This window comes from Pinus tabuliformis, chromosome X, assembly GCF_031772625.1.
Source record: "Pinus tabuliformis cultivar Carrire ecotype Pingquan chromosome X, CPIR1, whole genome shotgun sequence".
Classification (NCBI taxonomy): domain Eukaryota; kingdom Viridiplantae; phylum Streptophyta; class Pinopsida; order Pinales; family Pinaceae; genus Pinus; species Pinus tabuliformis.
Window position 1 is genome coordinate 106,659,809 of NC_142308.1, and position 27,152 is coordinate 106,686,960.

General features: G+C 39.5%; 1 protein-coding gene across 1 annotated transcript in view; it reads left to right on the top strand.

The window, feature by feature from the left end:
• Nucleotides 1-5,519, top strand: part of LOC149138627 (Haloacid dehalogenase-like hydrolase (HAD) superfamily protein) — a 232,583-nt gene extending 227,064 nt beyond the window's left edge. The window contains exons 7-11 of the mRNA XM_089447098.1: nt 3,569-3,652; nt 3,772-3,912; nt 4,156-4,221; nt 4,464-4,573; nt 4,835-5,519. Coding sequence (XP_089303224.1) covers nt 3,569-3,652; nt 3,772-3,912; nt 4,156-4,221; nt 4,464-4,573; nt 4,835-5,003 — 570 coding nt within the window. The 3' untranslated portion in view covers nt 5,004-5,519. The remainder of the gene's footprint in view (nt 1-3,568; nt 3,653-3,771; nt 3,913-4,155; nt 4,222-4,463; nt 4,574-4,834) is intronic.
• The last annotated feature ends 21,633 nt before the right edge of the window (nt 5,520-27,152 follow it).

Below are 27,152 nucleotides of genomic sequence, written 5' to 3' on the forward strand. Positions count from 1 at the left end.
TGACGACCTTCCCAATTCATTTTTAAGGTACTTTTGACTTCAACATATTGTTGACATGTTAGTGATACTATGTTTTGATCCGAGCACCATGCTATTGAGATCATAATCATAGACATAATTCAAGACTGTGACAAGTATATTGATATGGCACTGCACAGTGATGTCTATGTGCATTGTGTAGAGAGGCAATGTATTGAGAGCCCAAACTTGTCAATGAATAACATAACTAAACTGTGGGTGGCACTGTATAGATAGACTGTCTCATCACTGAAACTGCCTTGATGTAATAACTATATTGAGACAGTGATGTAATCATGGATTGTGAGAGGTATTCCTTGGATTACTTCTGCAATATATAATATACTCGAGACTATCTTTTATGGCATGGAGAAAGTTCAGTGATCAAGAAGTGAGGATCATTGATATACTCCATCAAAGTTGAGTGCATGACTTTAATTACCGAAGTTGATACTCCATGACTATTGTAGACTTGCTTGTTGTATACTTGCTCCTTTAATCCTTTCAACCTGCTTTGATGTCCTTGAAGACAAATCCTTGTATGTCTCTTTTGCTACCCTTCATTTGACTTCAACACCTTAGCTCTGATACCATGTTGAAGAATCTAGGGCAAATGTAGTTAATGTGATTCTTCTTAGCATGATAACTATTTGTGAGGTATTTTAACTTTTTGCTTATTAGCACAATCTTATCTTGATATCATTAGTGTGTGTATTTCTTACTTCATCAAACAAGTACCAAACTACAAGAGACAAGAACACAAGATGTTGGCTTTTTGCCAGGGCCAAAACCTCTCCCTCTTGGAGAGGAAAACCCGAAAAAAATTCTTCTTATAGAGATTCTACTTGACGAATACCAAGACCATGACCCTTGACCTACTAGGCCACTCCATGACCAAGACACCAATCTTCTTCTTAATGTTGACATCATCATCATCATTACTGTGTCATCTAGATCATCATCATAGCTGCATCATTGAGGCCATCACTACTGCACTCTTCATTGCTGCAACATTATTGTTGCACCTTTATGGAGGGCTTTACCATGATAATGAGATCATCGTTGTTGTACCATAGCTGCTCCTTTACTTATATCCTTGCTGCACCCTTACTGAGATCATCTTTATGTCAACGAGGTCTCTATAATGTATGAGAGTTGCACCGAGATATTGATCATGACCTTATCTTCATGATTACCACCTCACTGAGATCATGACTGTGACTAGTATGCCGAGAATGCTTCTCTGTGAGGTCACTGAGCTTCGTCTTATTATCATTATGCCAAGACTGTTGAGACATGACCCTTCTTCATTGACACACTGAACCTTTATCTTTATCCGAGATTCTTGTACCCTAAACTAGGCCAAGACTACAGAGAAATATGCGAGGAGATTACTGTAGTTGTCACTGAGATTTCAGAGGTATTTTGAGGTTCTGTCATCATCCGAAGTTGTAGACACTTATCTGAGATTTTTGTCTTACTGTGCTATCCGAAGTCTTGTACCATACCTCCAAAAACTTCAGAGATGTCCGAGATTTTTCTGTCTCTTTTGCGGATACCCCAGCTGGGTATATATAGTGGTTATGTCTCTAGTTTGAGCCGACTTATCTAGGTGAACTGACATGTCATCCTTTAGTTATTTAATATATGATGTCTTTTCATCGCTTTGTTTGCAGGCGTCTTCTTTGAATGATGGTGCTTATCTTGGAGGGCTGCTTGACACTAGGTTGACTCATGTTCATTACATAAATGCTCAAGAAAAGCTCTTCAATATCATTTTGACTCTTTGACTTTCCTAGACCTATAGAATGAGCAAGAAACTCATTCATATAATTTTATAAAAATAATAAATCTTTTTCTTGACAAGTATAAAGATCAAAATTACATTGACAAATATCGAACCTAGTTACCCTTTTTTTCAAGATCTCCTTCTTTATCTCTCTATCTCACCCCCCAAACATACACTATCTCCATATCTATCTATCTCTCCCTTTTCCCCTCCCTATCTCTCTCTTTCTAACACTTCTCTCTCCATATCTATATCTCTTCCTCCCTCCCTGTCTTTGCCTCTCTCTTCTTCCCTCTCCCCCCCTCCATCTATATCTCTATCTCCCCTTGTCTCTCCTTCTCACCCCCAAACATACACACTCTCTCTCAGTGTAAGCACATAAAAATTATTCATGGCGTGCATTGAATTCTGTGTTACAGTAATTCAACCATAAATACAATACTTGAATTTTCATCCTAAATAAAATGTTCACTTACCTGAAATGTTTGCTTCCTGAAATTGTAAACTATTTGTAATTGGCTACATTCTTATTATTCCCATTTTCCATCATTCAACATTGTTAATCACTTTGCATTCAAACACGGTAATAGAAAATAACTACCATTGAAAATTATTTGGGGTTTAACACTCCATAAGTCACAATGATTGACTTTGGAGAAAACTACTATTAATATTGGAGAGCAACAAAGACAAGGTATGATGTTTACTACAGTTACATGAGTTAAATATTTGAATGGTCTATGATTTCAACTGCCCTTTTCATATGATCAATATGAGAAAATGACAAAACTAATAGGTGTGACAATAAGAACAATAGAAGAAAATAGTTTCATATTGATTGCAATGAAGATTGTTTGTAATTGACTATATTCTTATTATTCACATTTTCTATCATTCAGCTTTGTTACATTATCACTTTGCACTGAAAATTTTTATTTCATCATTTTTCATCATTCAAGTTACTAATAGTCTCTCTCGAGTCTCATCTCAACAAACTGAGGTAACTAAGCAAATTTAAACTTAAATGAACCAAATTAATCCTAGACATATTTAACATATTTAAAATGATCAAAATAATTAGATGTTCAACAAATTTTGTATGACCGCACACCACTGCAACCAGCCTAGATCCATCTTAACCCTAGATCTATCAAGCGTTGAGAGGGATCAAATCTCTCAAGGTGCAAACTTTTCCTCAAGTTTTGCACTAAAAAAAGAGGTTTCCACCTTGAGAAATTTGATCCTTCTCGACGCTTGATAGATCCGGGATTAAGATGGATCTAGGCTGGTATAAGAACGTTGAATGTACAAGACATATATCCTTGGTTACAAATGAGGGCCCCGTTTATATACCTAGGCATGTGCCCCTTCATGAATGGTCATGTCCTTTTAAGACATGCCCTTTCATAACTAACTACACTTATTAATCATTATTTATTTATTTATGCATAGTTCTGCATAGTCATATTCATAACATGCGGCAAATATGATAACATTCTGAAGAAGAAATTAAAGAGAATATTAGAAGGCTATCAGTATGTTGCAACTTTAGTCTTTCATTCGTAAGATCTCCACTTTTCATTTATACGAGTGGACTTGATGCTTACATGAGAGAAAATAGTACATATAGAAAAAGAAACTAATGGAGAGGAAGCACACGTGATGAATGTAATAAGAAATAAATAATTGCTTTTGAAGAGAGAATGATTGGCTTAGTCTTAGCTAGGACATAGTCTTAACATGTCTTTTCCAATTTTTTAGATTCTTTGCTGGGGAGAAGCTGGAAATGAAGCCGAGAGGCTGAAAATGCGTCTGTCAGAAATTTTCTACGAGGAATTATTAAAAGTAAATGCTCTTACCTTTTGGCAATTTGGTGATTAAAAATTGTATATCTTGCCTTTAAAATAAAAGATGGCCAGTATTGACATCCTAACATTCTTGTTTGATTCTGATTGTACATTCAGTTACAAGCACCCATGGAGGGATTAAAGGAGTGGCTGGAAGCACTTTATACGGCTGGTGTGCCATGTGCAGTTGCATCATCCTTAGATCGCTACAATCTACTTGCAGCTCTTCAAAGAATGGGACTTCGAAAATATTTTCAGGTGGAAATTTCGAGATCAAGGAATCCACAGTTTCTCTTCATAAACTCCTTGATTTGAACGAATTCTTAAAATGTTTGCTTCTAAAGAAACATTGTGTCAGCGGACATTTTCAGTATTAGAACAATAGGTCCTTCATGTTTTCATCCACAGGGATGTTTCACATGATTTTTCTATGTGAACATTTGCAATTCTGTTTCTCAAATAGTTTATTGTTTTGATTTCCCTTGAACTCTTATGGTGCAGGCTATAGTGTCAGACGAAGATGGAATGGAGTCAATTGCACAAAGATTTCTTTCCGCTGCTGTAAAGGTTAATTGAAAATTGATGTGCTGAGATATGACCTGAACCTTGTTAAATTACCGGTTATAATTTTTTGGAGGTCTTGTTGATAATTTTCTGAGATGCATGGTAAATGAGTACATTCTGGGATTAAAGAAACTTGATATTCAGGGGTTGCCAGCTTCGTAAGGATTTCTAGGTCATTGTTAGCTCCTTTTGGACAATTTTGATTAGTCTTTTTATGACTCATTTTATTTTTTAATGCTTTGCAGTTAGATCGACCACCATCCAAATGTGTTGTTTTTGAAGACGATCCTAGAGGCATCACAGCTGCACACAACTGCACAATGATGGCAGTTGCTTTGATTGGTTCTCATCCTGCGTAAGAAACTTTTTCATGGATTTAACCTTCCTCTTTAATTAACAGTCTGATGAAATAGGGCTTTTAATTTACATATTCAATGTTAGTTATAAACTTATACATTCCAAGGATTTAGTGTAATGCATGTTCTGTTGCTCCAAATTAGACCGCTTCTTCATCATGTATCTTCCTTCTGTTTCTGTAGATGGTATTAGAAACCTGAAGTGATGATTGTTAGATGACTCTGCCCACATGGTTAAAAATTTTGCTTTATGTGCACAGATATGAACTAGTGCAGGCCGATCTTGCTGTAGCCAACTTTAGCGAACTTTCTGTCATCAACTTGCGGAGATTATTTGCAAATAAAGGTTGTGAATTCATGGATTTACAAAAGCAAAATGTCGAGGAAAGCCCATCCAAGAAAAAGCTCATCATTGACACACTTTTTTAGGATATCAAGGACTTGATGCGACATGGAATTCGGCTTCACTGAAAATTTTAAGTAGACTGTGCATGCCATTTTGCAGTCACATTGGTAAGAGCATGGTCAGATGAAAAGTAAAGTGGTCCTGTTAAGTTCTTTCTATCTATGTTTACCCACAACACAGGATGGAAGTTTCAGAACTCCATCCGCATTGCTTGGCCTCTCTAGAAATGAAGAGTGTCGGTAGCATGGAAAAATCCATTTTAGAGATTTGTTGGAACTGGTTTTTATCATCTGGTGATGGCTGCGGAATCAATTTCAGCTTCCTTTGATTCATATTGCTGCTGATCCCTAGCCTATAGTATCTGTTTTGTTTGCTGAGAATTGTACAATCTAGCAGGTCTGGTGTAAAACTGTAATATTTGTTTACTATTTAAAATTCCGAACTTGTTCCATATACTAGACTCTTAACTTTCACTTGAAAGAATATGTACATCAATTAAGCTTCGAAGCTTCATAATGGATAGTGAATCTTCTTGTTCATTACATTGTTTGTTTTATTATGTTGGTATTTGACAAATTGAGAAAGATTGACAGACTAGTTCAATTATCAACCATCTCATTATCAAGTGGAGGAGAAATTCAAAACCAAGCAGTTTTTCTTGACACCTAGTTTTTTGGATTTTTTAAAGTCCCTCAAATTATCTGATTTTGTGTGAAAAATAGAGGAGTTGTCTAGGCAACCTTCAAAAACCTAACAAATTAAAATTTTAAATTTGCCAAGCTACCCACTGCGTTTACGTAGAGCTTGGAATGTCAGTTAGTGTGTTTTTTTTTTCTTACTCTAAATTTTAGTGTCCAGGTAACACATCTCAGGGAAAACCATGCATGCAATTCCTCCCATTTGGAGGATGGTAATCGAGGGTAAACCCCAGATTCTTCAAGGTACAATAGGTTACTAAGAGCCCATCAGGCTAGGTCGAATAGTGGACACCCCGCACCGGAAGGCATTGTCCAACCAATAGGACAAAGTGAGATTTGAACCTGCATAGGGAGGTTATCAATTTTTTTTCACAACCCTTCAATCTACACCCACTTGAAAACTTGGAATGTCAATCTATTCACACTTTCTTTGCATTTTTCATATAAATAGAAGGAACGATCATTGTCATCAGAGTTTTCAAACTCTGCACTGCTAGGTATGAGATTCAGTGAGATTCAATATCCAGGCTTGGAACTGTTATGAGATTCAATCGCCCAAAGCTTATGAATTGGAAATAAAGTTTAGCTGGTTTGCACACAAGTTTTCTCCTCAGGAAAAGAAAATTCAAAACAGCGAAACCTGAAACAAAACCAAGAACATCTTTAAATTCATTCAAGAGGAATTCCAGCTGTCCCATCCACGGTTTGATTTCTATGGTGAGAATATGCTTACACTCTGACCATTGTAGTTACTTGTATGGACATTCATGTTTTGACAGAGTTGGTCTCAGCTCTTGAAAAACGCTTATATATCCGAAAAGCTTATGCAAAATGCTTCTACTTCGTCATTGTGTTATAGCTTATCATTTTGTATTGTTTGATTCTGTACAAAACACGCTCTAGATGGACAATTGTATCTTGGTTTATTTTGAAGAGTGGGTGCCACGGTGGAGCTAGCTATGCTAATTAAGAATAAGAATTAATTTTTTTTCAAATCAATTTTTTCCATTAAGGTTAGAGGTTTGTTTCGACCATTTTTTTTGGATTTGTCTGACACATGAAAATACTTTATAAGGAAAAAGGAAAAGGAAAATTGATATATCCGTGGCCAGCAAAGTTGCCTAACTCGTTTGCATCTAAATAGTATTGCTTCTGCTCTTTTATGAAAATGTATCACATACCAGCATAGATCCATCTTAAATACGGGTTTAACATGAGCTGAGAGGGATCAAAATTTTCACGTGCAAACTTCTTTAGAGTGCAAATACAATGTGTAATTTTTCATTGTTTAAATTGTATTTTGAATGCTATATAGAATATATATAGGACCAAATAAATATTCTAACTATAAAAAAAAAAAATTTCTCATGATATATACATAATTTTTTTAATCATCGCTGACATTATTTTTCTATTTATAGCATAATTTATTTTTATTTTAAAGAGGTACATGTCAACTCGATGGAAGGACGAATGGACAGACTTACACATCCCACTTATACTGCGCTGTAGAATAAGCCTCTCGGTGCAAAGAATTGTTTTTCGAATTTTTCTTGTTTTTCGAGGATAGTAGTAAACTCCTATGAAAAACATCTTAAAAGCTTTCTCTACAAGTTTTAATTTATATCTATCATGATCTAATCAAATTTGTACTTTATATGTTTTGTTTTTATTAATTTAACCTACAATTTATCACTTGCTTTTAGACTTTGTGATGTCTTTCCACTTCATTAGGTCTTGTTACTATTAAAGCATTTGACATAGTACATGTATTGCGTTGTCAACTATTACACCTTTTTGCAATTGTGTCAAATGATGTCAAATGGTGGCCAAAAAGGGAGAGCCTAAGTGCAAAAAGGTCAAAGAGGAGAGCAAATATCGGAGTTCGAAACCGTAGGAAGTAGGCCAAAATCAAAAGCATAAGTCTTGAAGCCAAAAGGAAAGCCGAAATCTAAAGAGTGCCGAAATTTGGGACCCGATCACTTCAAAGCCTAAGATCGGAAAGGCTAGCAGGAGGCATATTAGAGGTCAATTTTTCGAAGGATTGAAAGCATTAAAACTCTTTTTAATTCATTTTTGAAAAACCTACGATGAAGAGTGGCTTTGATTTAGGCTGGCACTCGATTGCAAAGCGTTCTAAAGGACCAAGGGGTGTAGAACATGGTGGGACCTCGGAGCATATTGTTGAAGAAGAGTGTAACTAGGTTCGGTATTTGTCAATATAATTTTGATCTTTGTACTTGTTAAGAAAAATAAATATTATTTTTATAAATGATATGAATGAGTTTCTTGCTCATTCTATAGGTCTAGGAAAGTCAAAGAGTCAAAATTATGTTAAAGAGTTCCTCTTGAGCATTTATGTAATGTACGTGGGTTAACATAATATCAAGTAGCCCTCCAAGACAAGCACCATCCTTCAAAGAAGAAGACTACCAGCAAAATGATGTAAATCTCAGTCATGTTGGCCTACAAATGAATTAAAAGGACAATCATGTCGGCTTATTTATGGAAGCATAACCGCTATATATACCCCATTAGGGTCTGCACAAAAGAGCAGGATAGAATCTCAGATAAGGCTCTGAAATCTCGGATGGGTGCAGGATAGAATCTCGGATGGGTACAGGACAGATTCTCGGATGGGTGCATGACAGTAAGGTGTAGTCTCGGTGATAGTTACAGTGAAGTCCTCACATATCTCTCTGTTGTCTCGACCTAGTCACAGGGTCATAGTGATGGTTTCAGTATTCATAAGGATCTTGGTGAAGTATATATATCATAGACACAATCATCAATATAATCATGATATCAATCATGATCCTAATGAAGATGAAGATCTCGATTATAATCCTAGTGAAGATAAGGTCATGATGTAGATCTCAGTGCATTGGTGAAGACATGTTATCAAAGTCATGACAAAGACAAGGTAGAGATCTCGTTGACATGATGATAACCTCAGTAAGAGTGCATCTATGATTTCGCCGAAGGCAGATCTAAGGTAAGACAATCATGATCTCAGTGAGTCTTGGAGTAGGCGTCTTGGAGATCTCAGTGGTATGGTGAAGACCTCGATGAAAGTGCGACAATGATGTTGCAGCAATGAAGATCTCGATAGTGCAACAATAATGACGATCTTGTTGATTTGGGGTAGCATTGGATGTGCTCTAGCCACAAAAATTGGTGGAGAGGCTAAAGCACATGAGATCTCCAATACCTAGAAATGGTTTGGGCAGATTCTAAACAGTTTGGGAGATATTAAAATAATTAATATTTTTAATAGAGTCATTAAGTCTAAACTTAGGGAAAATAAAATATTAATGTGAATTAATATAAAACTGTGTTAGAAGGGTCCAAAAGTCATGGATCAAGCCAAAGTTAATCTTAGCCGTTGATTAGGGGCTTAATCTCGGCCGTTGATTTTTCAACGAGAAAAGTATAAGAGGAGGCTTGAGGGTTACTTGGAGGACACACTGAGGGAGACCAGTTAGTTCAATTTTTGGAGTGGGGTTAGCTGAGAAATTCGAACTAGTGGTCTGGTGAACAATCAGGAGGCAGCAAGTACGAATCAGAGAGAAGGGATCAACCATTGGAGACCAGCACTGAGGCAGGAGAGGCAGACACAGAGGTAGCAGGAGACTACACAGTCACTAGAGGGCCTGCATGGGTGACGCAGAGAGGCCCAGGGCTGACGCAGAGTGTCTGGGAGCCACACAGAAGTCAGCTAGGCTGACGTTGGGACTAGGAGAAGTGATGGAGAATTTTTCTCTCTATGGGTAAGCCAGTTTGGCATCCTGTTGTACTGAAGAATTGTTGAATGATAAAATCCTCCCTTGCTGCACTGGTTTTCCCACATTAGGTTTTTACGGGGAATATTGTCCAAAATATTTGTGTCAATGTGTTGATTCTTGTAGATGTGTTTGTTTCTGTATTACGGTGTGATATCTGCAACAAAATTTATTTTAATGTTTATTGAGGGAATTTCATAAATAGCTTATTGAAGAATAAGTAGGAAAAGTAAATCAAATGTTGTAGTGATAGAATTTTCACATGGTATCAGAGGAAGTAATCAAAGACAGGAAGGGAAAATCAGTTATGGGTCGAGACCACGATGCATAGGCATCCACGTCAGGTGACTCGCACAGATTTTCAGAAGATTGTACAAGAGAAAGAGACTTCATTTCTTTATGTTGGATTCCAGGCTGGAAGAAGAAGTCGTTTGTATGACTAGTTTTGCATCATTATAAGTGTGGTATATAGATAGTGGAACCTCGTGGCATATGATGGGAATCAGGGAATGTTTCTCAGAATATCGAGAAGAGAAGATGAACTTTCAAATCACCATGGGGAACAAGTCAAAGTGTACTCCAGTAGGGAAATGTACTATAGTTTTTCAAACAGAATCGGGAGAACGGTTTTGTGCTACAAATGTGATGCATGTACCAGGATTGGGGATGAACTTACTTTCCGTGTCGCAACTTAAAGTAAGGGCTATGACATCTACTTCATCAAGGAGAAGGTATACGTCAAACACCCGAGCTGGAAAAGGAAAGTGTAGTGTGGGATCAAAAGTAACAAGTTGTATAGATTACAACTAGAATCACCAATGGCACTAATAGGCAGTCATGGAGACAAGGACTTGAATGAACTATGGCACAGAAGAATGGGTCATTTGCACCATGGAGCTCTGAGAATTCTCAGGAGCATTGTAACAGGAGTTTCGGATCTGAGTACGAAACGAGATGATGTATGCAGAGGATGCACTCTAGGAAAGTATGCCAAGGCAGCATTTCCTAGGAGCAAACACAGGGCCAAGAGTGTACTAGTATTGATACACTCAGATATCTACAGGCCTATGTTCGTCAAAGCTCTCAGTGGTGCTGAGTATTTCCTTACCTTCATTGATGACCACTCAAGGAAAACTTGGATTTATTTTCTGAAAACCAAGGACAAGGTTTTTTGCCGATTCAAAGAGTTCAAGGCTCTGATGGAGAATCTGACTGAGAAGAATATAAAAGTTTTGCGCTCAGATAATGGTGGAGGGTATGTCGATAAGGACTTCACTGATTTTTGCGCTAAGGAGGACATCAAAAGAGAGTGGACAACTCCCTACAATTCGGAGCAGAATGGAGTAGCAAAAAGAAATAACAGGACTATTGTAGAAGCAACTAGGGCCATGATGTATGATTAGGATATGCCGAAATTCATGTGGGTTGAAGAATGCAACACAACAGTCTATGTTCAAAACAGAACTCCTCATCGGGCGTTGGGCAAGATTACTCCAGAGAAAGTTTTCACAGGGAAGACACTCGAAGTCAGTTATTTCAGGATACTTGGGAGTTTAGCATATTGTCGCAGACTAGAGGAAAAGAGGAAGAAGCTAGATCAAACTGCGGAAAAGGGATATCTGGTGGGTTATAGCGAGAACGCTAAGGCATACAGAATCTACCTTCCAAGGAGCAGGAACGTAGTAGTTCGACGAGATGTCAAGTTCATGGAGGACAAAGCATTCAGAAAAATATCGTCAGGTGCCTTTCAAGGAGCAGTCAAAAGAGGAGTCGTTGGTTAAGCCTCTTCAACCAACAGAAGTAAAGAATTCTTCCTCGGGTCAGGGAGATTCTCAAGATGAGGAGGAGGAGCTAACAGAAGCACCTGTTGACAGAGGAAGAACTAGCAGGTAACTTCGTCAGATTCTGCGAGATGCAGAGGACTTCATCGGTGTGCCAAGAAACAATAAGAGGGAGTGAAAACAGCTAGATAGATATCAGACATTAGTAGCTTAGGATAGGGAGCCTGCCAGTTTCAAGGAGGCAGCTCAACATCAGGTTTGGCTAAACGCGATGGTAGAGGAGTACAACTCCATAATGGTGAATGATGTTTGGGAGGTAGTGCCAAGGCCTCAAGACACATCAATGGTAGGTTCGTGATGGATCTACATGATCAAATACGCTGTAGACGACAGTGTTGAGAAATACAAGCCCAAGTTTGTGGCTAAGGGGTATGCTCAAAAGGAAGGAATTGAATACGAAGATATCTTCGCCCTGATAGCCAGGTATGCATCTATTAGGACCGTGATATCTCTTGCAGCTCATATAGGATGGGAGATTCATCCGATGGATGTTAAAACAGATTTTTTGAACGGGGTAATAGAAGAAGATGTATACATTGAACAACCAAAGGGCTTTGAGACACATGAGAAGAAGTCTCATGTATGCAGGTTGAAGAAAGCATTGTATGGGCTAAAACAAGCACCTAGACCATGGTATGGTCGAATCGATGGCTACTTGCAGAAGATGGGATTTGTCAAGAGTGACGCAGATCTAAATCTCTACTATTTGGTTGTAGAGAATGAACCGATAATCTTAGTATTGTATGTGGATGATCTCTTTTTGACAGGATCATCCAGGCTCATTGGGGATTGCAAGAAGAATCTAGCCACATAATTTGATATGAAATATTTGGGACGAATGCATTATTTCCTAGGGTTGGAAGTTTGACAGCAAAAGGGAGAGATCTTCCTTAGGCAAGGGAGATATGCTACAAAAATCCTGAAGAGATTAAGGATGGAGGATTGTAGACCCATGGCTACTCCAATGATCACCAACTTGAAGAAGATTGATGTATCAGAAGACAAGGATGTTGATCCCACCTTATACAAGCAGCTCATAGGGTCCCTGATGTATCTGGTCAATACCAGGCCAGATATTTGCTACGCTGTCAACACCCTCAGTCAGTTCATGGTGGAACGGAAGAGGGTGCACTGGGCAGCAGCGAAACATGTTCTCAGGTATCTACAGGGAACAATCGACTATGGACTCTTGTACACCAGAAGTAAGGATATCAGATTGAGTGGATTTACTGATGCAGATTGGGCAGGACGTTTAGTGGATCAGAAAAGTACCTCTGGGTACTGTTTCAACATTGGATCAACAATGACCTCCTGGTGTAGTAGGAAACAGAAGTCTGTGGCTCTGAGCTCATCTGAGGCAGAGTATATGGCAGAAAGCACAACTTTGTGTGAAGCCATATGTCTTAGAAAGCTGCTTGTGAACCTATTCAGAAGGAATATGGAGGCGACCAGAATCATGTGCGATAATCAGAGTTGCATCAACCTCTTTGAGAATCCAATGTTTCATGATAGGTCAAAGCATATTGATATCCGCTGTCACTTTGTCAGGGATTGTGTCCAACGAGGAGCTGTACAGTTGAGCTACACTCCTATAGGAGAAAAGGTGGCAGACATCCTCACCAAGGCCCTTGGAAGGACAAAGTTTGACTACTTCAGGGAAAATATGGGGATGGTAAAGAACATGTTTCAATAGCAGAAATGGGAGTGATAATAGCACGGATGTAGAGGGAGTTGAAATGTGGATGCAGTGTTGGAAGAAAGGACCAACAGCGACATAGATGCAGAGGGAGTTGTCATACAGATGCAGTAGTGGCAGTAGCAGAGCCATGGGAAGCAATATAGAATGCAGCAGTGCAGAGGATGTTGGGCAGTGAGGCTTAGCATCAACACAGGTAGCGATGCTGGATGATCAGGGTGATACTCAGTGAGGAGTATTAGTATAGCACATTCCTTGCTAAGAGTGAGTGTTGATTTGGGGTAGCATCGGATGTTCTCTAGCCACGAAAATTGGTGGAGAGGCTAAAGCAAAGCACATGAAGTCTCCAATACCCAGAAATGGTTTGGGCAGATTCTAAACAATTTGGGAGATATTAAAATAATTAATATTTTTAATAGAGTCCCTAAGTCTAAACTTAGGGAAAATAAAATATTAATGTGAATTAATATAAAACTATGTTAGAAGGGTCCAAAAGTCATGGATCAAGCCAAAGTTAATCTTAACTGTTGATTAGGAGCTTAATCTCGGCCGTTGATTTGTCAACGAGAAAAGTATAAAAGGAGGCTTGAGGGTCACTTGGAGGACACACTGAGGGAGATCAGTCAGTTCAATTTCTGGAGCGGGGTTAGCTGAGAAATTCAAACTAGTGGTCTGGTAAGAAATCAGGAGGCAGCAAGTATGAAACAAAGAGAAGGGATCAACCACTGGAGACCAGCGCTGAGGCAGGAGAGGCAAACACAGAGGTAGCAAGAGACTGCAGTCACTAGAGGGCCTGCGTGGGTGACGCAGAGAGGCCCAGCGCTGACGCAGAGTGTTTGGGAGCCACGTAGAAGTCAGCCAGGCTGACGATGGGACTAGGAGAAGTGCTGGAGAATTTTTCTCTCTATGGGTAAGCCAGTTTGGCACCCTATTGTACTGAAGAATTGTTGAATAATAAAATCCTCCCTTGCTGCACCGGTTTTCCCACATTGGGTTTTTCCGGGGACTATTGTCCAAAATATTTGTGTCAATGTGTTGATTCTTGTACATGTGTTTGTTTCTGTATTACGGTGTGATATCTGCAACAGAATTTATTTTAATGTTTATTGAAGGAATTTCATAAATAACTTATTGAAGAATAAGTAGGAAAAGTAAATCAAATGTTGCAGTGATAGAATTTTCACATGGTATCAGAGGAAGTAATCAGAGACAGGAAGGGAAAATCAGTTATGGGTCGAGACCACGATGCATAGGCATCCACGTCAGGGGACTCGCACAGATTTTCAGAAGATTGTACAAGAGAAAAAGATTTCATTTCTTTATGTTGGCTTCCAGGCTAGAAGAAGAAGTCGCTTGTATGACTAGTTCCGCATCATCAGAAGTGTGGTATATAGACAGTGGAGCCTCGTGGCATATGATGGGAATCAAGGAATGTTTCTCAGAATATGGAGAAGAGAAAATGAACTTTGAGATCACCATGGGGAACAAGTCAAAGTGTACTCCAGTAGGGAAAGGTACCATAGTTTTTCAAACAGGATCGGGAGAACGGTTATGTGCTACAAATGTGCTGCATGTACCAGGATTGGGGATGAACATTCTTTTCGTGTTGCAACTTCAAAGTAAGGGCTATGACATTTACTTCATCAAGGAGAAGGTATACATCAAACACCCGAGCTGGAAAAGGAAAGTTTAGAGCGGGATCAAAAGTAACAGGTTGTATAGATTACAACTAGAATCACCAATGGCACTAATAGGCAGTCATGGAGACAAGGACTTGAATGAACTGTGGCACGGAAGAATGGGTCATTTGCACCATGGAGCTCCGAGAATTCTTAGGAGCACTGTAACTGGAGTTTCGGATCTGAGTACGAAACGAGATGATGTATGCAGAGGATGTGCTCTAGGAAAGTATGCTAAGGCAACATTTCCTAGGAGCAAACACAGGGCCAAGAATGTACTAGGATTGATACACTCAGATATCCGCGGACCTATGTCTGTCAAAGCTCTCAGTGGTGCCGAGTATTTCCTTACCTTCATTGATGACCACTCAAGGAAAACTTGGATTTATTTTCTGAAAACCAAGGACAAGGTTTTTTGTCGATTCAAAGATTTCAAGGCTCTAGTGGAGAATCTGATTGGGAAGAAAATAAAAGTTTTGCGCTCAGATAATGGTGGACAGTATGTCGATAAGGACTTCACTAATTTTTGTGCTAAGGAGGACATCAAAAGAGTGTGGACAACTCCCTACAATCCGGAGTAGAATGGAGTAGCAGAAAGAAATAACAGGACTATTGTAGAAGCAACTAGGGCAATGATGTATGATCAGGATATGTCGAAATTCATGTGGGCTGAAGCATGCAACACAACTGTCTATGTTCAGAACAGGGCTCCTCATTGGGCGTTGGGAAAGATTACTCCAAAGAAAATTTTCACAGGGAAGACACCTGAAGTCAGTCATTTCAGGATATTTGGGAGTTTAGCATATTGTCGCATACTAGAGAAAAAGAGGAATAAACTGGATCAAACTACAGAAAAGGGATATCTGGTGGGTTATAGCGAGAACGCTAAGGCATATAGAATCTACTTTCCAAGGAGCAGGAACATATTAGTTTGACGAGATGTAAAGTTCATGGGGGACAGAGCTTTCAGAAAATCTTGTGAGATGCCTTCCGAGGAGCAGTCAAAAGAGGAACCGCTGGTTAAGCCTCTTCAACCAACAGAAGTAAAGAATTCTTCCTCGGGTTAGGAAGATTCTCAAGATGAGGAGGAGGAGCTAACATAAGCACTTGCTGGCAGAGGAAGAACTAGCAGATAACTTCGTTAGATTCTGCGAGATGCAGAGGACTTCATCGGTGCGCCAAGAAACAATAAGAGGGAGTGAAAACAGCTAGATAGATATCAGACATTAGTAGCTCAGGATAGGGAGCCTGCCAGTTTCAAGGAGGCAACTCAACATCAGGTTTGGCTAGACGCGATGGTAGAGGAGTACAACTCCATAATGGTGAATGATGTCTGGGAGGTAGTGCCAAGGCCTCAAGACACATTAATGGTAGGTTCGAGATGGATCAACGAGATCAAATACGCTGTAGACGACAGTGTTGAGAAATACAAGGCCAGGTTTGTGGCTAAGGGGTATGCTCAAAAGGAAGGAATCAACTACGAAGATACCTTCGGTGCGATAACCAGGTATGCATCTATTAGGACCGTGATATCTCTTGCAGCTCAGATAGGATGGGAGATTCATCAGATGGATGTCGGATTTTCTGAACGAGGTAATAGAAGAAGAGATATACATTGAACAACCAAAGGGCTTTGAGACACATGAGAAGAAGTCTCATGTACGCAGGTTGAAGAAAGCATTGCATGGGCTGAAACAGGCACCTAGAGCATGGTATGGTCGAATCGATGGCTACTTGCAGAGGATGGGAATTGTTAAGAGTGACGCAGATCCAAATCTCTACTATCTGGTTGTAGAGAATGAACCGCTAATCTTAGTATTGTATGTGGATGATCTCTTTTTGACAGGATCATCCAGGCTTATCGGGGATTGCAAGAAGAATCTAGCCACAGAATTCGATATGAAAGATTTGGGACGAATGCATTATTTCCTAGGGTTGGAAGTTTGACAGCAAAAGGGAGAGATCTTCCTTGGGCAAGGGAGATATGCTACAAAAATCCTGAAGAGATTCAGGATGGAGGACTGTAGACCCATGGCTACTCCAATGATCACCAACTCGAAGAAGATGATGTATCAGAAGACAAGGATGTTGATCCCACCTTATACAAGCAGCCCATAGGATCCCTGATGTATCTGGTCAATACTAGGCCAAACATTTGCTACGCTGTCAACACCCTTAGTCAGTTCATGGTGGAATCGAAGAGGGCGCACTGGGCCGCAGCCAAACATGTTCTCAGGTATCTACAGGGAACAATCGATTATGGACTCTTGTACACCAGAAGTAAGGATATCAGATTGAGTGGATTTACTAATTCAGATTGGGCAGGAAGTTTAGTGGATCGGAAAAGTACCTCTGGGTACTGTTTCAACATTGGATCAGGAATGACCTCCTAGTGTAGTAGGAAACAGAAGTTCGTGGCTCTGATCTCATATGAGGCAGAGTATATGGCAACAAGCACAACTTCATGTGAGGCCATATGGCTTAGAAAGCTGCTTATGAACCTATTCAGAAGGCATATGGAGGCGACCAGGATCATGTATGATAATCAGAGTTGCATCAACCTCTCTGAGAATCCAGTGTTTCATGATAGGTCGAAGCATATTGATATCCGGTGTCACTTTGTCAGGGACTGTGTCCAACGAGGAGTTGTACAGTTGAGCTACACTCCTACAAGAGAATTGCGGACATCCTCACCAAGTTCCTTGGAAGGACAAAGTTTGAATACTTCAAGGAAAAGATGGAGATGGTAAAGAACCTGTTTTAGTAGTAGAAATGGGAGTGATAACAGCACAGATGCAGAAGGAGTTGCAATGCGGATGCAGTGTTGGGAGGAAGGACCATCAACAATACAGATGCAGAGGGAGTTGCCGTATAGATGCAGCAGTGGCAGTAGCAGAGCCATGGGAAGCAGTACAGGATGCAACAGTGCAGAGGATGTTGCGCAGAGAGGCTTAGCATCAGCACAAGGACCGATTCCGGATGATCAGGGTGATACTCAGTGAGGAGTATTTCTAGAGCACAGTCCTCGCTAAGAGGGACTGTTGATTTTGGGTAGCATCGGATGTGCTCTAGCCACGAAAATTGGTGGAGAGGCTAAAGCACATGAGGTCTCCAATACCCAGTGGTTTGGGCAGATTCTAAACAGTTTGGGAGATATTAAAATTATTAATATTTTTAATAGAGTCCCTAAGTCTAAACTTAGGGAAAATAAAATATTAATGTGAATTAATATAAAACTGTGTTAGAAGGGTCCAAAAGTCATGGATCAAGCCAGAGTTAATCTCAGTCTTCGATTAGGGACTTAATCTCAGTCGTTGATTTGTTAACGAGAAAAGTATAAGAGGAGACTTGAGGGTCACTTGGAGGACACAGTGAGGGAGACCAGTCAGTTCAATTTCTGGAGCAGGGTTAGCTAAGAAATTCAAACTAGTGGTCTGGTGAGCAGTCAAGAGGCAACAAGTACGGAACAAAGAGAAGGGATCAACCACTGGAAACGAGCGCTGAGGCAGGAGAGGCAGACACAGAGGCAACAGGGGATTGTGCAGTCACTAGAGGGCCTGCATGGGTGACATAGAGAGACCCAGGGCTGACACAGTCAAGCAGAAGCTGACGCAGAGTGTATGGGAGCCACGCAGAGGTTAGCTGGGCTGATGCTGGGACTAGGAGAAGTGTTGGAGAATTTCTCTCTGTCAGTAAACCATTTTGACACCCTGTTGTACTGAAGAATTGTTGAATAATAAAATCCTCCCTTGCTGCACTGATTTTCCCACATTGGGTTTTTCCGGGGACTATTGTCCAAAATATCTATGTCAATGTGTTGATTCTTGTACATGTGTTTGTTTCTGTATTACGGTGTGATATCTGCAAAAATATTTATTTTAGTGTTTATTGAAGGAATTTCATAAATAATTTAAGTAGGAAAAGTAAATCAAATGTTGCGGTGATAGAATTTTCACAGATCTCAGCGGTGACAAGGAAGAAGAATGATGTCTTGGTCTTGGAGTGGCATAGAAGGTCAAGTGTCAAGGTCTTGGTGTTCATCAATTGGAATCTCTATAAGAAGAATTACATGCGGGTTTCCTCTCCAAGAGGGAGAGGTTTTGGCCCTGGCAGAATGCCAACTTCTTGAGTTCTTGACTCTTTGTTTTTTATAGTAGTTTGATGAAGTAAACACACACACTAATAATAAGAAGTTCAAGCTAAGATAAATTGTAAAAAGCACTTCACAAATTGTTATCAAGTCTAGACGAATCTTACTGATGCTAACTTCCCTAGATTCTTCAACATGGTATCAGACCTAAGGTGCTAAAGTCAAAGGAAGGGCAGCTAAAAGAGACATTCAAGGATCAATTTACAACAATAATATACAATGTCATAGTTTTGAATTACAGTCTCTCTCAACTTGATGACCTATACTTGGATTCTTCTGACATTCTTAGCCTCAGAAAACTCGGACAAAAGTTGCAAATGATCACAGGGAAAAGACTCGATTAGGAGATCTCATACAATAGTTCAGTTTGGATATACAAATCCAGATGACATTTATTTTACAAGTCCCATTCTACCCACAGTCTCGGTGCCACTATATGAAGATGTCAACCTTGGATTGAATCCTTTCTATAAAAGGAACAATCTTGACATCTCAGGATTATCAGAGCTTGATGATATATATTCAAGGGCATATATATAGAAGTGTGTATAAATAGTACTCAATATAAAATGAAGAAGTCCTATGATACAACAATTCTAACTAATGAGTCCCTATACATCATGGAAAGCGATCTCAATAGATTCTACTCAATGCTACATGCTACAAGGTTCCATGGTCTACTTATGTAATAGCAATGCAGTGCCATCCCAAGTACATCAACAATATGTCAGATGTATAAGTTGAAGTGGCTCAAAGGCAAAGAAGGTAATCTTCTTATCAGTACAACAAGGATCTCATTCGGGGGAAGCATCCATGCATTTGCTTCAACCACTTCCGACATGATCAAGGAGAAAATTTCATCTTCACATGAAAAGTGAGTATCTTTTCATTCTATAATTAAGTTTGGTTAAATGATTTCATGATTGCAAGGACATCTATAGGTTGGATGGGTCATCAAGATTCCTTGCATGAAGGAGGATATTCATAGTCCTCTAAGAAGCTGAAGTCATTAAACATATCAATAGGTCTCCTTTGAATTTATGGAAAGGGATGCTTATGAAATATCCCCCACATAGCAATATTGGAGACATCAAAGTGATGTAGATAATAAACTCATTCTCTAAAGATGCAATGAAGAAGGTCACATGAAATCTGATCTACATGAAAGTAAAGGGAATCAAGGGAAGTAGGATATCTTCATAAAATCTCATCTACAAGATCTTGGAAGGAAGATAATCATCATCGTTATAACTGATAGGAAAGGTAACAAATGTACATGAACAATAAGGTTACCTCATTCAACAACTTGTGGTGTCTATACTAGATGGAGAAAGGCAAGGTGATGACAAAAATATTGAAGGTCAAAAGAACTCAACCATGTGTAGAAAGGAAAGGCAAGGTTGGTCCTCAAACAAGACAGAATACATATAGCTAAGATTCAATGCTATAGAAAGAATTTGGAAGCTCATATCACTGAAATATGGAGGAAGTTGAAGAAAAGGGCCAAGGAAAGAGGGAGTAACAAATATCTCTTATGAGTAAGATAGTATCCCTCAAAAAAGGGTCCTATCATAAGCTCCTAAATCTTGGGTTATAAGATATGACAATGATAATAAGATGCATCATGGCATCATGGAAGCATTAGAAACAAGAGCTCATGACATCACCATGGGAATCATGAAGGGCAAAATCCATTGCAGACAAACATGTAGGGTATATAGCTCTTGGGAACCTCAGTGGACATTGAAGAAAAGAAAGGAGTCATCTACAACTCATCATACATGAAGTCAAAAAGGAAACATCTTCCAGTTGGGGATATACAAGATCCTCAAAATTCTCTGATGGGATCCTCATCAAAGGGTTCTCTAATCTAAAGAGGAAGTAAGTGTTTCAACAAGATTCCAACCTATGGAATCCATGAGATAATGATGTGATGACATGAAACAAATCAAGGGATTGGAGATCTCTTCAATCAAGGAAGCCCCTAGAAGAAACTTCAATGACCTGGAGGTAAAATAAGGTATGTATGCTTGTGTTTAATATTATAATGACATGTCATGTGGTTGCTGGTAACATGGATCATTACTTCTATCTTGAGAAGCATGATCAAGAGAAAAAGGATCTCCTCCTCTAAAAGGATGCAGGAAGGCATAAGTCACACTAGATGAAATCAACATAATATATCCTCATATCAAGTATGAGGTGGTTAACTACAATTAATAAACTTTGATTGAAATCACCTATGAAGGAAATGTGTGAGGAAAGAAGAGATCGTGAGATATGCAACCCTAATGAAGGCAATCAACATCCAAAGACCAAGAAAATTTGAACAGGAAATCTCCCAGAAAGATATGAAGACTCTGATTAAAGTCTGAAAAAAGATGAAGACTCTGGAGAATGGATATATTTGGAAGATGTGTCAACATGAATGCAGGATGTTGTTACCTACAGGGGGATGTCATGATGAAGAGCCATCTAGTGAGGTATGATTTGATTTGATTTTATGTTTTGATTTCTCGAATAATATCTGGATGAGTGCATTCAGGGCTATTGGAACAAGAGTTGTAAGTACAAGTATAACTGGCATTCATGTGGTCGATGGGAATTATTGAAAGAAGCATGATGGGAAAGAAGTAGCTATTTAATAAAGGTTTCAGATATGTATCAAGAAGGCCACTTTCCATGAAGAAAAGAATGTCATGACGAACTGAGAAGGAAAGTGACCGATGGTTGATGCCCTACAAGGAAGAAGCTCAATTGAACTCTATGACATCAAGGAAAGAAGTTGGTCAAGTAGTTGAAGGACCCACAAAGAAGAAGTTGCTGATGAAAAGAAGAGTCCCTTGTTAAGAAGGAGCTTTGACAGGTCCCTGATCAAGAGGGAGCTTGAATTAAATTACCCCTGATTACAAAGGAGTGACAATTGTGGTTTTCTATTTCATGTGTCATGCACTAGACCAAGACTAACAGCCGTAAGTCTAGGTGAAGGCCATGAATGGAAATGTAGACACATGATAGACACAACATTATTGTCTTCACCTAGGAAGAAAGAATGGAGGGTTGGGTAATCATCTGGCATCCGATACTCTTTGAGGATGTGTAGGGCATCCAAGATAAGAGTAGGCAAGAGGATCAATATTCTTTGAGGGTTGGGAACCCTAGATGAGAATAGTCCTAGAGGGTCATACTCAGTGAACACCTGGGTGTGTATGTACCTTGAGAGACAATGATGAAGGTGTCTATAAATCATTGGTCTTGCCAGCATTGAGCTCATGGTCTCATAGAGAGATGGAGGTGTTAGTCAAGGCCTTGCATTGTCATAACGCTGGTTGATATGATGCTATAAGATGGGATTACCAATTCGATTCTTCTTTTGAGAAATTCTTCAGATTGAGAATAACCAAGTACCATTGTAAACACCTCCCTAGTTAAGAGGGAGTGTTGAAGAAAAGTGTAACTAGGTTCAGTATTTGTCAATATAATTTTGATCTTTGTACTTGTCAAGAAAAAGAAATTTTATTTTTATAAATTATATGAATGAGTTTCTTTCTCATTCTATAGGTCTAGGAAAGTCAAAGAGTCAAAATTATGTTAAAGAGCTCCTCTTGAGCATTTATGTAATGTACATGGGTCAACCTAGTGTCAAGTAGCCCTCCAAGACAAGCACCATCCTTCAAAGAAGAAGACTGCCAGCAAAACGATGTAAATCTCAATCATGTCGGCCTACAAATGAATTAAAAGGACATTCATGTCGGCTTAATTAAAGACACAACGATTCACACTTATGTCGACTTATTTATGGAAACATAACCACTATATATACCCCATTAGGGTCTGCGCAAAAGAGCATAACAAAATCTCGGATAAGGCTCTGAAATCTCAGATGGGTGCAGGATAGAATCTCGAATGGGTACAGGAGATATTCTCGGATGGGTGCAGGATAGAATCTCGAATGGGTACAGGAGAGATTTTCGGATGGGTGTAGGACAGTAAGGTGTAGTCTCAGTGATAGTTACAGTGAGGTTCTCACATATCTCTCTGTTGTCTCGGCCTAGTCACATGGTCACAATAATAGTTTTAGTATTCATAAGGATCTTGGTGAAGTATATATATCATAGACACAGTCATCACTATAATCATGATATCAATCATGATCCTAATGAAGACGGAGATCTCGGTTATAATCCTAGTGAAGATAAGGTCATGATGCAGATCTCAGTGCATTGGTGAAGACATGTTATCAAAGTCATGACGAAGACAAGGTAGAGATATCGTTGACATGATGATAACCTCAGTAAGAGTGTAGCTATGATTTCGGTGAAGGCAGATCTCAGGTAAGACAATCATGATCTCAGTGAGTCTAGGAGCAGACCTCATGGAGATCTCAGTGGTATGGTGAAGACTTTGGTGAAAGTGTAGCAATTATGTTGCAACAATGAAGGTCTCGATAGTGCAACAATAATGATGATCTCAACAGTGAAAAGGAAGAATAATTGTGTCTTGGTATTGGAGTGGCATAGAAGGTCAAATGTCAAGGTTCTGGTGTTCATCAATTGGAATCTCTATAAGAAGAATTACGTGTGAGTTTTCCTCTCCAAGAGGGAGAGGTTTTGGCACTGGTAGAATGCCAACTTCTTGAGTTCTTGTCTCATCGTTTTTTATAGCAGTTTGATGAAGTAAACACACACACTAATAATAATAAGAAGATCATGTGAAAATTCCTACACTCGAAGGAACCCCTACTGCAGCAAATCTGAATCTACTTCACCTACTTGATTTTTAAAAAACATTCATCAAGTTATTCTTCTAAATATTGAAACAAATTACTTCTAGAGCCTACACTAATTAAAAATTGATCTCATGAAATAGAAAACAGAGCAAAGAACAAGATACATAGGACACACTTATTTTTGGACAGAATAGTCCCCGGAAAAACCCAATGCAGGAAAACTGGTGCAACAATTCTGAGGGTTTATTATTATGCAGGAGAAATATTTGAATACAAATCTAGGATGCTCATCTAGCAATCCTTTACAGAGAAAATACTGGCGGAAAATATGAGTGATTTTTACCTCACTTCACTCGACAGGATTCCTGCTGATCTGACACAAGACTGGCTAACCCCGACTATTTCTACGCTGGCTCTGCGTCATCCTTGTGTCACCTTCTTTGCCCTCTACGTCAGCTCTCCCAGCTGTTCTAGTAGTTCCTGGAAGTTTCGACAGTTTCGGTTGTTCCGACAGTTCTAGATTTGAGTGACATGCAAATTTTATGTGTCAGCTCTCCCGGCTACTATGCTGCCTGTACGTCATATTTCCTGGCAGTTCCGGCAGTTCCCGACAGTTCTCGTAGTTCTCGGAAGTTTCGGTTGTTCCGGTAGTTCTTTGTATGACAGGAAACTTTTTTACGTCAATTCTCCTGGCTTCTGCGCTGCCTCTCTGCAAGCCCTCTTCGCCTCTCTATCAATATTCTCCGGAAAGTCCTTCTCCCAGATTCTCATTGACCCTCTGCTGCAAGATCTCCCTAATCAATTTTTCTCTTGAGAACTTCTCACCTCAGAAAATCGATTTCCTCAATCTCTGTGTGTGTATCCAAATGAACCCCAAACCTCCATTTAATACTTTTCCTGTTGAGTCATCAACGACCAATATTAAGTCTCTAATCAACGACTAATATTAAAACTTGACTTGATCCACCTTCTAGATCATTCTCACCCATATTTTGATTAATACCCATTAATATTTTAATTTCCTTAATTTTAGACTTAGGAACTCCATTAAAAATATTAATTATTTTAATAAAATACAGTCCGGGTGGAATCTTACCAAACGGTTTCTAGGTTCTTTAGAGCTCATGTGCCTTAGCCTCTCCACCAATTTTAAACGTTGTAACACTTCCGATGCTACAACAAAATTACACTCCCTCTTAGCGAAGAAAGTGCTCTAACAACAATGTCCACCTGCACATTGCTCTGTTTCTGAAGCACCTCCTTTTTGCACTGCTATTGTCACCAACACTGTGTCGCTGTTGCCACCAACATTGTGTTGTTGTTGCTACTGTATTGCTTCCCATGACACTGCCACTGCCACTACTGCCTCTGTACTACATCTCCTCTCAAACGCTACATCTGCTATGTTGATAACACTGCGACTGCTAACACTGTGTTCGTACTTCAACTCAGTGGTTGAGAGAAGCAACTGAGAAACATCCAAAATTAGATGAACTTAACTGTGTTCAACATAATACAATAAATTTTGGAATTTGACTTCTACTAGTCTTTGACCCTCTGAATCTTTTGCATTGTTGCTGACTTCTGCACTGTGCCAACTACACTGCTGCCAACCTTGGTCTGCGCTGATCAGTTTCTGGTCCCAAGCTACTACATCTATCCTCCAAACAATCCACTCCATCATCTGACACTAAGTACATCTCACTACTACTGAATCTTGGGCTCCCGTAGCAAGGAATTGATCCAAGAGGTGGACTCCTCAAGGATCCTGCCCACCTATAGCTCTTTCGAACTACAACTCTAAATATCCCCACCTTCGTTCTGGAGATGCGGTTGCCATCTCTGCCAAATAGAAATGTCGAATTCCCTCCTCTCTCCTCTGCACAACACTAGACTAGCCTACATACTCCCTGCTGGAGCTTGTAGATCTTCCCCTCTTCGCTATTGTTCAGCAAGTGGAGATTCAAAATCCTTGGTTGGAAGTCCTCTGAGGAGAAAATGCCCCTACTATGTGTTTTCGCTCTTTTCCGACGGATTTCTATCCACGACAGAAACTGTGCCCTTCAAGCACTACGCTAAGGCTTTGCATCACTCCCTGTACCTCTGCACTCTCACAATTCAAAAATCGTACCTCTGTCGACTCTCTCAGAGAGAGATTTCCTCGAAATCTCTGCTTCCCAGCAAGGACTGTGCAATCCCTTGAAGGGGATTCGAATTGCTACCAAGTGCAGCTTTCAGCCTCACTGCTCAACACTTGATCTGCTCTTCCTATTTCAAAATCAATGCTCTGATACCATGTGAAAATTCCTACACTCAAAGGAACCCCTACTGCAACAAATCTGAATCTACTTCACCTACTTGATTTTTAAATTACATTCATCAAGTTATTCTTCTGAATGCTGAAGAAAATTACTTATGCAACCTACACTAATTAAATATTTGATCTCATGAAACAGAAAATAGAGCAAAGAAGAAGATAGATGGGACACACTTATTTTTTGACACAATAGCCCCCAGAAAAACCCAATGCAGGAAAACCAGTGCAGTAGTTCTGGGGATTTATTATTATGCAGGAGAAATATCTAAATACAAATCTAGGATGCTCATCTAGCAATCTTTTACAATGAAAATACTAGTGGAAAAGCTGAGTGAGTTTTCCCTCACTTCACCTGGCAAAATTCCAGATGATTTGGCACAAGACTGGCTAACCCCAGTTATTTTTGCGTTGTCTTTGCGTCAGCCTTGCGTCACCTTCTCTACCGTCTGCGTCAGCTCTCCCCGCTGTTCCGGCAATTCCTGGCAGTTTCAGTAGTTCCCGACAATTTCGGTTGTTCCGATAGTTTTGTTTGTTCCGGCAGTTTCGTTTGTTTCGGCTGTTCTAGATTTTGCGTGACAGGTAGCTTTTCTACGTCATCTCTCTCGGCTACTGCGCTGCCTCTGCGTCAGCTTTCCCGACTGTTTCGACAGTTCCCGACAGTTCCCAACAGTTCCGTCAGTTTCAATTGTTCCGACAATTCTCTCCGTGACATGCAACTTTTTTGCGTTAGCTCTCCCGGCTTCTGCGCTGCCTCTCTGCAATATCTCTCCGCCTCTCTGTCAGGATTCTCTGGAAAGTCCTCCCAAATTCTCATTGCAGCTCTGCTGCAAGATCTCCCCAATTGATCTTCCTCCCGAGAACTTCTCACCTCAAAAAATCAATTTCCTCAATCTCTCTGTGTGTATCCAAATGAACCCCATGCCTCCATTTTATACTTTTTCTATTGAGTTTTCAACATCTGAGATTAAGTCTCTAATCAATGGCTAAGATTAAAATTTGACTTGATCCGCCTTCTAGATCATTCTCACCCATATTTTGATTAATGCCCATCAATATTTTAATTTCCCTAAGTTTAGACTTAGGAACTCCTTAAAAATATTAATTATTTTAATAAAATACAATCCGAGTGAAATTTAACCAAACGGTTTCTGGGTTCTTTAGAATTCATGTTCCTTAGCCTCTCCACCAATTTTTAAGGCTGGAGCACTTCTGATGCTATCAAAAACTAACATATCAAGCTAATATAAATTGTAAAAAGCACTTCACAAATTGTTATCAAG